This window comes from Schistocerca serialis, chromosome 4 (genome assembly GCF_023864345.2).
Source record: "Schistocerca serialis cubense isolate TAMUIC-IGC-003099 chromosome 4, iqSchSeri2.2, whole genome shotgun sequence".
NCBI classification, from domain to species: domain Eukaryota; kingdom Metazoa; phylum Arthropoda; class Insecta; order Orthoptera; family Acrididae; genus Schistocerca; species Schistocerca serialis.
In genome coordinates this window covers 5662923-5678952 of record NC_064641.1, presented here as the reverse complement: position 1 = coordinate 5678952, position 16030 = coordinate 5662923, and the positions used below count along the sequence as shown (strand labels likewise).

The window sequence follows — 16030 nt, the reverse complement described above, 5'->3', positions numbered from 1 at the left end:
TGAACTGAAATGATGTGGTCCTTAGTTGGCTAAAAAAATGAAAGAAAACAATGTGTCATGTGCTCCTTCATCATAATCATTGTTGCTGGCCTTGCCCTTATATAGTCATGGTGCTGAATGTGATGTCACTGGTGCTTGGTCTTTTGCCATATTAGGCACTGTTTTGTTTGGTGTCTGCTGCTCCCTCTTTAGCCTTGTGGTGGTTGAGTTCCACATTGTACTGAACTGCAAGCCACATTTTATTGAGGATGTTGTTGCATAATTTGATCTCAATAACTTCTTTTATTATGATATCCCAGAAGCAGTAAGCTCTTGTGATGACAGAGGTATTGTTGAACGCAATTTTATATCAGTTTCCAAAATAATGTCTAGTTCTTATCATTTCTTTTTTTTTTCTCTTCTTTTTTTGGGGGAAAGTGTAGCAATAGGCACCTCCCATGTTCAGTCCAGCACTGTTTAATCATGTGCACAGACTGCATGAAGTAACACTGCCCTCACTGATGCACTATTTTGTAGAAGCCCAATACATTACACCAAAAATAGTGGGTTATAAATGGCCATAAGCTCTCGATCATCTTAATGAAACTTATGGAATCACTATCAGCCTTAGACTGGAACTAGATCAAATCAATTGTTATGCTAATTATTCTCACAAAAAAGAATAATTAGCATAACAACTGATTTTTAGCAAAGATTCTTTTTAACAAATGCTCAACATACCAGCCATCATTCATCTACAATACCTGTAACCAAGGGGCAATGTTGGGAACATCACTGTACAGCATATCTGTAGGTATAGTGAGAAATTGCCATCGAATGTTGTCTTTTAGCATCCCTGATGATGTCAGATAATCATGGTACACTTGCAACTTTTGGTTATCCCCCAACCAATAATCACATGGATTGAGGTCTGGGGACCTAGAAGGCCAAGCATGACTGAAGTGGCAGCAAACAATGTTTGCAAGAAATCTTTCACTCATGTAGCAATATAGGGTGGAGCACCATCTAAAGGTTGGACCTTCCAGCAGGGGTTTATCAGCCTCGCTAGGGATGATGAGATTCTGTACCATATAAGCGTATCTCGCATAATCACGCTGACTATTTTAAAAGCAGCACCCCATATTTCCTCGAACAAAACAGGTCCAATCACGACGGATGTGATAAATCCACATCACACAGTGATTATCTTGTCATGCAAAGAGATTTCCACTACAGTTCTAGGATTTCCAGTAGCCCAAATTCTGCAGTTGTGGGTGTTGACAGTCTCTTGGAATGTGAAATGGGCATTATCAGTGCACATGCTAGACAACCAATTGTCATCTTCCCCCATTTTTTGAACTGACTACACTGAAAATGCTCTGTGCATCACAAAATCGAAGACTAACAGCTCATGCTGACGCCAGATTTTGTACATATAGCATTGGTGGGCACACCTTAATGCTCTCTTAACAGAAGTGCATCTAACCCCAGTGCAACATGTTACTTCATGAGTGCTGACTTCACCATGCAGAGATGAATCTGCTGAAGTCTCTATTTCTTCCTGAACTGTCTGAACAACAGTAGCACTTATGCCTGGTTGTTCACTATGAAGCCAATCATCTAAACAACCCTTGGCAACATGCCGTAGTTGCTACGGCATATGACTCTCTATATCATTGCAGCTACTTTTGTGCATGATTCCCATGTGGCATCATTGATGTGTTGCTATCCAATGCCATTTCTTGGCCAGATTTTGCACTTGCTTTTGATTTCCGTAACACCTCATGTCTTTTCAGGCATGTACGTGAAATTTTACCTCTATACCTACATTATTCTGTGAATTAGTGCATTTTCAAATGTTAACAGACTTTTGGGTCACCCTGTTCATATGAACAAACATCAAGAATAATGGAGAAGAGAGAGAGAAAGAGAGAGAGAGAGAGAGAGAGAGAGAGAGAGAGAGAGAGTTATTAAGAATCTCTTCCAAGACCACCCATGTTTCATGACCTGCCAAAGGCATTTAGTTATACACACAAAGATGCACTTATGGCTCATTGTTAACACCACTGGAAGGTGATATTATGGTCAGCTTTGATGTGGTGCCATGTCTAAGGTGATATCATCATAGTTCTCCATCAACAGGATAGCTATGATTAACTAGCCCCTCAACGCAACACTGTTCAACTGGTCAAAATGCTCCCTGCCATACAAAAAATTAGTCAATATATGTTTTACTTAACCAGATCAACCATTGTGCCATGAAAATACTGGTAGAGAAGATGTAACAAGTGTTTGATGGGAACATGGGCGAGTAATGAAATGTGCATTTGAAGAAAGGAAGCTAAGACAATAATGTAAATAATCAGTGTGTTGCCATATTATTCACTGGAAACGTGTATTATAATTGTGAAACTGATGTGTTTTAAATCATAATGAGCACCTGCAGTTATGATCCATGGTATATGCAAATAACTAAACTAAACAATATACTTGCTGAAGAGAGGAGAATAGCATCAAGTAGAGAATAAGGCAGAAATGAAAATGTTGCAATGATGCTTAGACAGTGTGGCAGATGAACAGTTTCTTCCCTAATACAAAGGAGAGGCAGAGAAGGAGGCATCTCAATTCCTCAAGATGACTGTGAGAGTTTTTGAAAGTTCACGGCTCTTAAATGCTACCTACTGGTATTGAACTGCAAGATGCTGAACCTCCCTGTGTGCCTATAATGAAGAATGTACATCAGAAAACACTATTTCGAAAATGGTTATTGCATCCAAATGTCTGCTGGCCAGTAGTAACTGAATCAGCATGGAATAGCAGATGTCAAGGAGAACATGGCACCACAACAGGAGAGAAATAGCAAGTATTTAAAATAACTAAGGAAACAAGAGTTATTTTAATCAATGTAGTAGTCTTCTTTCTAAATGACTATGGTAAATGTAGCTGGCCTAAATACAAATGGCACTAGGCAGTATAGTGATGGTTTAGTGTCAAAACAGTGTGCAGATAAGTTTCTAAGGGTTTCTTGTCTTTTCTCTTCATAGATAGGATTTAAAGGACATTATGGCTGAAGGAAACAATGAAACCCTGTCTAATATTACTGATTGCATATATAAAGACTTGAGTAACATGAAATTTTTTCAGTCAATCATATCTACTCCACTAACGGAAGTTCTAATATAAGATTGAGTAGCACAGTAGCTAAGAATCTTGGTCAACAACTGAAACATATAAGCAACAAACAAAGCAGGTTGGGTGACCATAACTGTAACATCTAAGTGTAAGTGCAGTAGTACTTTCATGTCTCACCTCCCACAGACCCTGAAAAATCAGGCTGACCCACAACAACACAATAAAATGCATCCACAGAAACAGGAATCATGTTCCAAACCAGAGAAGCAGGGAACAACGGCAAAGGCCTCCTATATTTTCACAAGTTGTCATCCCACTATCAAACATTTTTGAATAAAGGAGATCCTCAAACAAATTACAATTTTCATAGCAAGCAGATATTTTAGCACTCAGACAGACTTGTATGGAGTTCTCAGGTTGCACACTGTAAACAGTCCACCAGGAACAGCAAGGTACAGTTATGGTTATGCACTGGAAGAATAAGGGGAAAACTGTACTATTCAGTTGCACATGCAATGCTGAAATTCTGCAATAATGTCAAAAGAGAAAGAGGAAACAGCGAGGAGTTTTTGATCATGATGATGCTATGACTAGAGGGTGTCTCACAGACCAGTGCCTGTCACATTACTCTCCGCCGAAGAAATGGTGAAAAAAGTGATGTGACAAAACAATATTTAAGGTTTACTAAAACCAAAAACTATTGTAGGGTTCATATATTCTGGTGAAAAACAAGCCTCACCACCACCAAACACCACCAACACAGCAACAACAACAACAACAACAACAACACTACAGTACAGACAAGCGAATGCAAGTGATTATTGATTGCAATTGATGTTATTTGTAAGCTAGCCATATATGAAATGCACAACATATCTTCATTTCTTAGGAAGACATTTTCCTGATCTCATACCTCCACAAAAAGGAAACAACACTTAACATGACAAGGTGTAATATGCAGTACCATCTGTGTTAGTAATGCTAACAGAATATATACAGAGATCTGATGATGTTGTGTTGATTGTACCTTTTCCCTCCATGTCGTTCCATGTTTTGTGTTTATCACACTTCCAAAAACAGTATAAGCAAACATTTTCTACTTTCAGGTTTCATTAGTTATACTGACATTCATATTTTGATAATTAATGTGATATTTGAGAATTAAATAAATTTCAGTTGCTTAAAAACATTGGCCTGATTTAATTTGGGTACTATTTTCTACAACATAGGCAGCTAATTCTACACCTTTCTATAATAAAATTCTAAATATTATTTTCCATTCCTCCTTCACTAAAAGCAATTGAAATGTCTAATTATAAACATGATTAAGTGCTATGAAAAGACCAAATGTGAAGGTATTAAAATCTTGTTTGAAACCAGTCAATTACACAAGCCACATTTCCTGACAATCTTAAATACGCAAGAATTATATCCACCTATAAAATTGAGATAAACCACATCACCAGTTTCATTGTGTGACATGGTAATGACCTCTTACTTAGGCTTTTGCAGAGGATTCTCTGTGGAGAAAGCACTATATGATATCACAAATCCTGGCAGAGATAAACAAAAATTGTACAGTTAGTATATTGTGTGTCCTTGCCAATGTTGTGTAGACAATAAAATTTTACTTGAGGTACTAAAATATTATGCCAGTAAAGGCATGCCTCTTACATGAATGGAGTCTTACCATCATAACAGGAAGCAGAGGGCTGTACAGAAAAACTGCACTGCAGAAATAAAGCAGCTCAAAATAAAGGTCATAAAATATGGAGTCACTGCTGTCCATAACCAAGACAAATATCACCCCTCCCCCAAATTACTTTCAAGCATTGCCAAAATCTCTTAATTCTTCTTATGTTGTATGCACACCAATCAAGGGTCTAAAATAAAACAAATTAGATAAAGCCCAGATGCTAACTTTATTAACCCCACAGGAACTGCAAATGGAGGAGGACTAGATTAGTGTTTACACCCCATCGACAATGAGATCATCAGAGACAGAGCACAATCTCAATTTAAGAAAGAATGTGGAGGGAAATCAGATTCCTTTCAGAGGAACCATCCCGGCATCTGCCTGAAGCGATTTAGGGACATCACGGAAAACGTAAATCAGGATGGCTGAATGTGGGTTTGAACCATTGTCCATTGTGCTAACTACTGCACCACCCTGCCCAGTAAAGTGCAAATGGAAGAAGCACATGTATACTGTAGTGCTGTTTCTTTTATGTTACAGCTTATGACTGTGTTCTTTTCAAAGAATTTTGACTTCTCATAAATATTGAATAATCTGACCTGAAGATCATTAAATGTGATCAAAACTAGTTATCAAATGTGACCAATTGCAACTGAGGATGTTTTAATAAACATTTTTAAAAAAATTGTACAGTTGCGGCTTCTCTCATGATAGACTGTCATCCATTAGTAGAAATGTGAATTATTATGTACAATTTGTTGCTCAGGCAGCCTCCACATTCCACCTGTTAAATTGTCTCCATAAATAGGGAGCCACTTTTCAACTATCCAAAGTATGCCACTGGGCTTTTTAGGAGTTAAAATCTACCCCCTAATTAGCATCCTGCCTTGTGATTTACCAGCCCCACTTGCTGTCAGTGTTGGCAACAGGTGCATCCCCACACGGCATTATGCCCATTCACTCTCTTAAGTTAGAGGACAGTATGAAGGCATCAGTTGCATTTATGTCAATGGAATTGTTGGCCATCATTTACAGTGTCCATAAATTACACATTTGTTGTGTGGTCACAAATTTAATCTAATTACTGACAATAAACTGCTCAACACCTTTTGGACCTAAGGCAAAATTTGAGGAGCATACAGGATGTTGCCTTCATAAATGGATTCTCTGTCAAATTTTTAGTACTCCATTCACTATCACAGTACCCCTCATCGTTCTAATGCAGATGGACTGTTTTACCTTAACCCCGAATTAGACAACCAACTGAAGCAATCGCTAGGTGAGTTCTCTCAGAATTCCCTAGATGTTGCAACTGCAGGTAGGTATGTCCTGCTACTTCAATGAATCCTGCAATATGTCCAGTTGCACCGTCCTCTGAAGCTTTCAGATGAAGAACCAGCTGACCTTTGCTGTTTTATCATCAGTGGCACCAACTTCACATTTGGCGTGGTATGGTGATCCTAATGACACGTGATGAATGGTATGGGATGGTGGTGTCATTCCCCCTGAAACATCATGTGCTCAAAATCCTGCACTGATCCCACTGGGTAATTTCCAGGACAAGCAACTCACACTCTACTACATCTACTGGCATTTTACGGATGAAAAGGTTGCACAGGCGGTTCGATAATGTGCTGCTTCGCAGGCACACGAGCTGACCTCATCTCAGTTGTTCTCTCTGTGGCCTGTGGTGACAAACCCGAGGTACAGAGCACAAGCTGCCTTCACAGGCCTTTTCTTGGGATTCACGTGGGTGGTCATTGTGGACTCCTCCCCCTCCCACTTCCTGCATGTCATCTGCATCCAGCAGACAATGACTTTTACAGTGGGAGCCTTGATACGGATCTTCTCAACAGAGGGTGCTACTGACTGATAATGGTTCTCAACACAGAGCAACTCATTTCAAAAGGTTTTTCAATCCATAATGGTATTAAATACCTTACCACAATACCTTTCTGTCCAGCCTCAAAAGGGCAAGCAGAATGGTTTGTATACACTCTCAATATGCAAATGTTAGAAATCCATTGTCTGTTAAAATCAGCTTTAGCATTTAACTGTTTCCTATCTTCTTGCAGGCCCATGCCCATCAATGTTTGAGGCACTGTGGAGCTCCAGCAGGCACAGTCACACTGTTCTGTGTATGTGCCCCAGTACGGAAACCTAAATTTGAGCAGAATCCAGGGTGGGTCTGGGGGTCTGTGGTGGAACTGCAGGGGCACCAGGCAGTGTCGGTGGCTGTAACACCCGAGATGCCGTGTCGGCACTACGACAAACTCCGGTTGCGGCAACCCGATCGGTGGCCTATCTCATACGCAAATCCACTGTTGCAAACCATGTCACGGTACTCTCTACTTCCGAGTCACAGAGGATGGCTATCCGGTGCATCCTTCCTGCGAGCCGAGGGGTCTGCCCACGAATGTCGAGCTAGCTTCGATAACAGTCAAAATCGGCAGACCCACCACATCCGGCAGGGGGGCCCCTGTTCCTAGAAGTCTCTGGGGCTATGCGTGACACTCAGAACAGAGCACAGTGATCACCAGAGGACTCAGGTGTCTCATAAATGCCTTCTGTCACGAAACTGCCCTCCTCCTGGTCGCTCCTGCTGCACACTTCTCCCCACACCGACTGGGCACATTCGGAGAGGCAGGGATTCAGCAACCCTGCCAGACTTGCAAATGGAAGATATAGACATATTGTCCTGCACAGTGTTGCTCACATACAGCACGATTGCCTGTGGCAGGAGCATTGCCAATATTGCTGGCCAGTCACATGAACTTTACGTAGTGGACTCCGATCGTGACAACTGTTTACTATTTGCTCTGTGCTACGAATTATGAATGTGTGGTTCCCACCACTGCTAGAATCGATGGAACATTGTTTAATATCAAACTTATTAAAGGCTTGCTAGTGTACTAGTAGTACTGGCAGTGCTCCTGCCACAGGCACTCGTGCCATATGTGGGCAACACTGTGCAGAACAGTACTTTAAAGTATCCAGCCGAAAAGCACGGTCCCTGCTTTGAAAACTAGGGGGAGCCAGTCGTATTACTCAAAAAGAAAACCCCACGACACCTAACAAAATTGCTTTGCACATTGTTAAAACATCTAAAGGGATAAATCACCGAGAGACAACAATACGCATGAACTTAGAAAGCTAAAAGCAACAGCCAGTGTTGACACTAAATATTCACGCGACATCACCCCCGAACAGATCTCGGCAGCAATAAAGGACACAAAACTGAGTAAAGCCCCCACCTCAGATGACATCCTCTCACAGTTTCTTATCAATTCCGCTAAATATACAAAAATATGGTTAGCAAAGTTCTTCACATCACTACTGCAGACAGGAATCATACCACAAGAACTTAAACATGCCAAGATAATCGCCCGCCTCCAGTCGGGTAAACCGGGAAATCTTATGCAAAACTACCGGCCCACAGCACTGCTCAGCATGGTGCTCAAACTTCTGTAATGAGTACTACTTAACAGGATCGGTCAGACGGATAATACTCACGGCCATCCCAGTAGGACAAGCCCGCTTTCGTCCCAACCGAAGCTGTGCAGACCAAGTCCTGGCCCTTACAACACATACTGAAATGGGATTCCAAAAGGAATTTAAAAACATCTGTGGCCTTCATTGACTTGGCAGCAGCCTATGATACCGTCTGGAGACAAGGCCTCCTCTATAAACTGATGAAAATAATTCCCTGTTAAAAAATGACAAAGCTTATTGGTAACATGATTGGTAACAGAGGATTCCAGGTCATCATGGGAAACAAAGTCAGTAGCTAGAAATTCCTTCAAAATGGCTTACCTCTAGGATCAGTATTAGTCCCACTGCTTTACAGCCTATACATTGCTGACATGCCAGAAACAGCTTGTAGGAAATTTAGCTATGCTGATGACTGGGCCATTGCAACAACGCACACCGATTTTGATTCAGTGGAAGAAACCCTGACATCTGATCTGTCAGCCCTGGCAGCATACTTCAGTAAATGGAGGCTTAGGCCTAATGCCATGAAGACAGAAGTCCATCTCAATAACAGAGAAGCTGACACTGCTCTGGAAGTATACTTTTAATGACACATACCTCAACCACAACAAGGAGCCAAGGTACCTAGGGGTCATGTTTGACAGAACCTTGTCATTTAAATCACACTTTACAAAAGCAGCTGCCAAGGTGAGAACAAGAAACAACCTCATACATAAACTCTGTGGGTCCACCTGGGGATCAACACAACAAATCTGAGGATGACTGCAATGAGCCTGGTATACTCTGCGCCACAGTACTGTGCACCAGTATGGCTGAACAGTAGCCATGTGAACAAAAACGATGTTGAACTTAACAACAACATGCGCATTATTTCAGGAACTGTTAGGTCCATACCTACCATATGGCTACCTGTACTGAGTCATATACCACCCCCAAAAATATGACGAGAAGCAGCCTTGGTCAGGGAATACAATAAGATTGAAGCAAACCCTGAACTACCGGTACACATCAATATACTCAATCTGAGTACCAAGAGGCTTTGTTCAAGACATCCTCCTCTTGCTCTCAACAGCCTCACTGGGGCTGACATCAACTGTTGGAGAAGAGAATGGCTCCAAAATGCCCCAACAACTTGCCACCTAATGCCTTGTATTACTGAGGCAGTCCCTGGGTTTGATCAGCCCCACAAGATCTGGTCAACTCTGAACCGACTAAGATCTGGGTGTGGAAGATGTGCTGACTCACTCTTCAAATGGGGACTGCTGTCTTTGCCACCATGTGACTGCAGCGAGCCTAAGCAGACCATCCAACACATCAGACATGAATGCAGTGCCACAGTGTTAAGTACGGACTTTGAAGAATTCCTCATGGCATCCTAAAAATCCATTAAATACATACAAGGACTAGATGTTTGTCTGTGAATATATGTAATGTCGTGTAATGTAGAATAACATGATCCAATACTGAAATGTACTTAAATTCCATACACTAAATAAATAAATAGATAATAGATTAATTTCCAAAAAAGGCAAAAAGAATTTCCAAATGGAAAATAACTTACTTGACATATAACACAATAACTTACTTGACATATAACACCACCTGCATTTCCACACAGTAAGACATAGGTGCCAGAAGGATCCCATGTGAACAACTGCCCATGTGGTTTTGTCATAGCATCCATATTGAATAATTCTGGTAATGTAGCTTCCCAAAGAACCTGACCCCTTTGATTAAGACTCCGCTGTGAAAGCTGAAAGCGATATGTAATCTTTAATAACTGAAGTAAAATTACATTACACAAAATGTATACTACTTGCAACACTTTGCCATTCATCCTACTCTCCACAGTTAACCCAACGTTCACATCAAACTGTGATTAATGATTATGTCTTCAAAGCTGTTTCTGGTGGTCCTGCAGAAGAAGCCTTTTCTTTCAATGATCATCATTTCCAACCAGTTTCCTATAGCCTCCCTTCCAACATCCAAGACATTATAATTTCTTCCATTGTCTCCCCATAGTCATTTTTTAACTGCTGATTGGCACCAGACTCCTTACTTCATACTGTACACCAATACCACCTATGCACTTAGCCTTGCAACCATAGTACACTATCTTTCCCAGCATTCTCCAGAAACCAAATCCACCATCACATTCCTAATCTGTTTGGCCCTTACTTATTTTTTCAAAGAAGGACAAACTTACAAACAAATCCACAAACTGCAAGTGCTTGGAACCTTTCTATGACAACCCGTTTATTTTATGCGCTACCTAGACAAAGCATTTCTATATAATTAAAAACTTAAAGCATCTTACCTGTTTTACATTAATTAATACCATCCTCATTATGTGCTCTTTCTTCTGTAACTTCAACACTGCTTCCAAATTAGCTTCACTTGGGCTTTCTCACTTTAATGAGCTACCTTCCTTGATGTTGATCTCCCACACCCTTATGGCTTCCTATAAAAACTATGTCAACTGACAGTACCATCAGTTTGACCAATATCAGGCCTTCCAGATCAAAAAGTCCTTTGCTTAAAGCCTTGGCTTCTATTCAATGCATTTGGCACTGTGTGTCATGACCATCATATCAACAAATCCACTGTCACTGACGTGTACTCTTCCTATTACCTAAGCCTTGAAAAACTCAATTACATTCTTCCCCTATGCTCCCACTACCTCTAGCCATGCACTGAGTTGAGGGACATTCTACTCCAAATGCTACCCTTATTAACCAAAGAGAAATTTCATCACCTTTCTAACCTATGCAATATCACAGTCCATTTCTATGTGTACAATTGTATACCCCATGGGGCAGTCCCATGCTGATGACCCATATGCAAAAATCTTAGAAATAAATATGTAAAAACAAAAACCAGTCACTATTTTTGAATGACATATTTATTAAAAACAGTCCACACTGCAATTTTTGTAACTATTTACCAATTTTGATCTAAAAATATCATCATACTGGGTTTAATCAACCAATGGAAAGTTCAGTTTGGAATATCATCAATATTATGAAAACAATAGATTGCTACTCACCATAAGGATGACACACTGAGTTGCAGCAGGCACAACAAGCCAGAGCTTCTGGAGATAGTGGTAATGTGTGTGTGTGTGTGTGTGTGTGTGTGTGTGTGTGTGTAAGAGGTATGCTTGCTTGTGTGAACGCAAGTGTGTTTTCCTTCTTTGGCTGAAAGTTCATTGTGTAACAGTCTTTTCATTGTGCTCGTCTGCATCTGCATCTGCATCTCAATGTGACATATGAGAGCTTAGAGGTGGGAGGTAGGGTAATAAGCAAGACAGAGATTACTGACAAATCATCAAAGAGTTAATAAGAGTGGAAAGCAAAGTGCATTGTATGTGGTAAAGGTGGTAGGAGGGGGGTGGGTGGTGGAATAGAAAGGTAAGAAAATTAAAAGATAAAGAAAACTAGGGGGTGAGGAAAGAATAGTTACTAAGAAAGGAATGCTGAGAGCAAAGATATTAACATACATTAAGACCAGATGCATGGTGAGAACCAAAGACATGTTGTAATGCCAGCTCCCATCTGTGGTGTTCTGAGGAGTTAGTGCCTGGGGGAAGAATCCAAATGGACCGAGGTCATGACTGTCATGTTGTAGAGCATGCTCTGCATTACCAGTGTAGAGCCTCTGTCTATGTTCATTCATAGTAACTGATAACTTTGTGGTAGTCATGCTGAGTAAAATGCTGAACAGTGTTTACATAACAGCTGGTACAGGGTAAGTGCCATTTCACAGGTGGCTTTCCCTTTGATAGTGTATGTTTGACAGTTATAGAGCTGGTGTAGGTGGTTGTAGGAAGGTGCATAGGGCAAGTCTCACAGTGGGGACAGTCACAGGGGTAGGAGCCATAGGGTAGGGAAATGGGTGCACAAGGAGCATATGGGAGGGAGTGGGAGAAGCATGAAAAGCTGTTCTAGGTGTGGTGGGCAAAATATCGGGCAGAATGGATCTCACTGCAGGGCATAGTTTTAGGATTTTGTCAAAGTAGCTGATTAATACATTTTTTACACAAATTTTATTTGACACACCATGCAATCATACTTCCTCTTTGGAAGCCAAGAAATACTATATCTACCTGATTGCCTCAATTCACGGCTGTCGAGATGTCATGTCAGAAAAGTTTGAGTCAGGTTTCACACAAGCAATGTTTTCAGAGGTCATCCTGTTTCATATATCACACTATAGTTTAGCTCAGAATACGTTATAAAATTCTGCAACAGGTTTCTAACATTGACCTGGAATGGAGATCTCAGACGCTTGTTTTCTCTGTCATTTCTGCTACTCTTCTTGTAGACAGGTGTGATCTGTGCTTCCTTCTAACTAATGGGTACAGTGTTTTGTACAACAGATCAGTGGTACGTATTGCTTCATCATCATTGACACGCAAGTCGTCGAAGTGGCGTCAATTGAAAAGACTTGCGATACGGCAGCCGAACCCCGAGGGGATATCCTGGCGAATAAATGTCATACAATCATTTCATTTCATTACAAGAAAGTGTAACTCACTTACTGGTTCTGTACAGAATCAGATAGTGATTCCAATGGGCCCTTAGGGCATTTCGCCAGGTTAGATTCCAGGGGTTCCATTGCCCACCTTCTTTCTGTGTAACAGTGTAAGAGGGGAGGGGGGCATGGCATGTACTGTTGTTTGTAATGGGTGTCTAGAGTAGAGATCAAATAGATCACATGGACATGTTTGTGCACTGTTTGGGCTAACACAACATCTCAGTTGCTTCTGAAAAGCAAGTGAAACAGTTTTGTTGCATTCTCCTCATAGTACCTACAAACTATAATTTCTATGAGGATTGGAACTTAAATAGTGGCAACTATTTTTTCACAACCGATACAAAAGAGTTACATGTTTGCACCTGTTGCTGTCCTTCAAAGTAGTCACCAGCATAGTGTAGAAACCACTGCCAGTGATGTGGAAGGTGTAGTATGCTGTTAGCAGAGCCAGTTCTGTTGATGGTGCGAATGGAGTGGTTTACTGCCTGTTGAATCTCTGGAACAGTTCTGAAGCGAATGCCACAAAGTGGCTGCTTCATCTTTGGAAGCAAATCAAAGTCACAAGGACTTAAGTTGTATTACTGTTTGTTTTTGGAGCATCACCTGTGACCAGCTTTGCTAAAGAAGCGGCTACACTTTCTGCGCAACCCACCCATCATTTTGCATGACTATGCGCAGGTGTATACAGCGTAAGCTTTGGCTGCTCTGTTCGGTCGATGGGACTGGGAAGTACTGTACCATCCACCATACTCCCCAGACTTAAGTCCTTGTGACTTTGATTTGATTTCGAAGATGAAGGAACCACTTTGTGTCATTCACTTCAGAGCTGTTCCAGAGATTCGACAGGCAGTAGACTGCTCCATTCACACCATCAACAGAACAGGCTCTGCTAATGGTATACTATGCCTTCCACATTGCTGGCAATGTGTTCTACACAACGCTGGTGACTACTCTGAAGGACAGTAACTGGTGCATACATATAACTCTTTTCTATTGGTTGTGAATAAATAGTTGCCACTATTTAAGTTCCAACCCTCGTATGTAGTGATCAACTAGTGTTATTGACTGTGGATGGTGACTATGACTCAGATCTTCTGTATTTTCTGTCACAGCAGTTAAATTTTTGAATGGTGTCTCTGTGGTGTGCACTAATTTAGTAGGGAATTTTCCATGCTCATAACCATTTTTGTCATAAGGTGACAGTGCACACTCTCTGCGTAAGCATTAGACTGAACAGTGCGCACAAGTTCTGCTGTATAACAATAATGAAAATTCCTGGATGAGGCAATACATAAAATAAAGGAAAGGCAACCATGCACATCACTTCGATATAGATGAATGGTTACCTTTTCCTTATTTTACAAGCTGTATTGTTACAGTCATGGTTGGAGGTGAAACACACACCCATGATCTACACTGTAAATGCAAGTTTACATTTACCTCCATATCACATGTGGCTGCATGTACTAATTCTCTGTGGTCGAAAGATAATGAGAAAGACCAAACAATGGAAAGTCCAGGATGGTATAACAAATAAAATTAGTCTTGCCACAGCAGCCAGAGAGAGTGGTCATGTGAGTGTGAGTAGTGCTTGAGTGAATGTGTGTTTGTTTCCTACTTCAGAAGGAGGTCTTGTGGCTGAATGCTTAAATGTACAGCAGTCTTTTTGTTTTGTTTGGCTCTGACTTAACATATGGTGAGTAATATTGTTAAGTATTGAGAAAGAAGTTTAAAATTAAAAAGCACAAACTATGTAAGACAAGATAATGGTGCAAAATGTTTTTGAGCTGCTTATATGATCCATATAAGGATGAAAGAACAGTATGTAAAGACAAATGACATAGGTTGTCTTACAGGAGACTGACATAGAATTGTGGGCAGATCTGATTTGTTAGCAAGGCTGCAACTACCTCACAAAGACCTAGTTTCAAAATTCCAGGAACTGATTTTGACAAGAAATTTTAAAATAATATATGATTAATTACAGCTTCTACAGCGGTAATCAAGCAGGCCACTTTCCTATGCACCATTCTTGATTTTGACACTAAAGAAAATTAACAATCACACTTCCTGTTAATCATATTCCAGAGATTTGCAGAACATGTATGTTGTTTTTGTTGTTATTGTTGTCTTCAGTCCAGAGAGTGGTTTGATGCAGCTCTCCATGCTACTCTATCCTGTGCAAGCTTTTTCATCTCCCAGTACCTACTGCAACCTACATCCTTCTGAATCTGCTTAGTGTATTCATCTCTTGGTCTCCCTCTACGATTTTTACCCTCCACGCTGCCCTCCAATACTAAATTGGCGATCCCTTGATGCCTCAGAACATGTCCTACCAACCGATCCCTTCTTCTAGTCAAGTCGTGTCACAAATTCCTCTTCTCCCCAATTCTATTCACTACCTCCTCATTAGTTATGTGATCTACCCATCTAATCTTCACCATTCTTCTGTAGCACCACATTTCGAATGCTTCTATTCTCTTCCTGTCTAAGCTATTTATCATCCACTCAGAATTTGAAAGAGAGTATTCCAGTCAACATTGTCAAAAGCTTTCTCTAAGTCTCCAAATGCTACAAGTAGATTTGCCTTTCCTTAATCTGTCTTCTAAGATAAGTTGTAGGGTCAGTATTGCCTCATGTGTTCCAAAATTTCTACAGAATCCAAACTGATCTTCCCCGAGGTCGGCTTCTACCAGTTTTTTCGTTCTTCTGTAAAAAATTCGTGTTAATATTTTGCAAACTGACAATTTGGTAATTTTCACATCTGTCAACACTTGCTTTCTCTGGAATTGGAATTCTTAGATTCTTCTTGAACTCTGACAGGTGAAATACCCTCAGAACATGTACATTCAATTAATAATAGAAAAGTTAAGTTTAAAAACTTCAGAACTGAAGCTAGATGGCCTTTGGTATATTCTTTAACTGGCAGATGATGCTTTCCTATGTTGTTCTTCAGAAACTCTATGTACACCTATAATTATATTCTGTGACCACTTTATGGTGTGTGACAGAGGTTACTTTCGGTACTACTGTCACTTCCTTACTGTCTCGTTTCGCCTGCGAGTGCTCCATAGGAAGAAAATTGTCGGTAAGCCTCCACGTGAGCTTGAACCTCTCTTATTTTACCTTTTTACATTTTCCCAACATATCCATAGAAGGAAGCAATATATTGGTTGGCTCTTCTATGAATGTATG

The 16030-nt window shown here is 40.6% G+C and overlaps 1 protein-coding gene across 1 annotated transcript in view; it reads right to left on the bottom strand.

Annotated features, from left to right (window-relative positions):
* The window catches only part of LOC126473963 (WD repeat-containing protein 91), a 202913-nt gene that overhangs the window by 5813 nt on the left and 181070 nt on the right, over positions 1 to 16030 (bottom strand). Inside the window, exon 12 of the mRNA XM_050101334.1 lies at positions 9885 to 10052. Within this exon, the coding sequence (XP_049957291.1) occupies positions 9885 to 10052 (168 nt within the window). The remainder of the gene's footprint in view (positions 1 to 9884; positions 10053 to 16030) is intronic.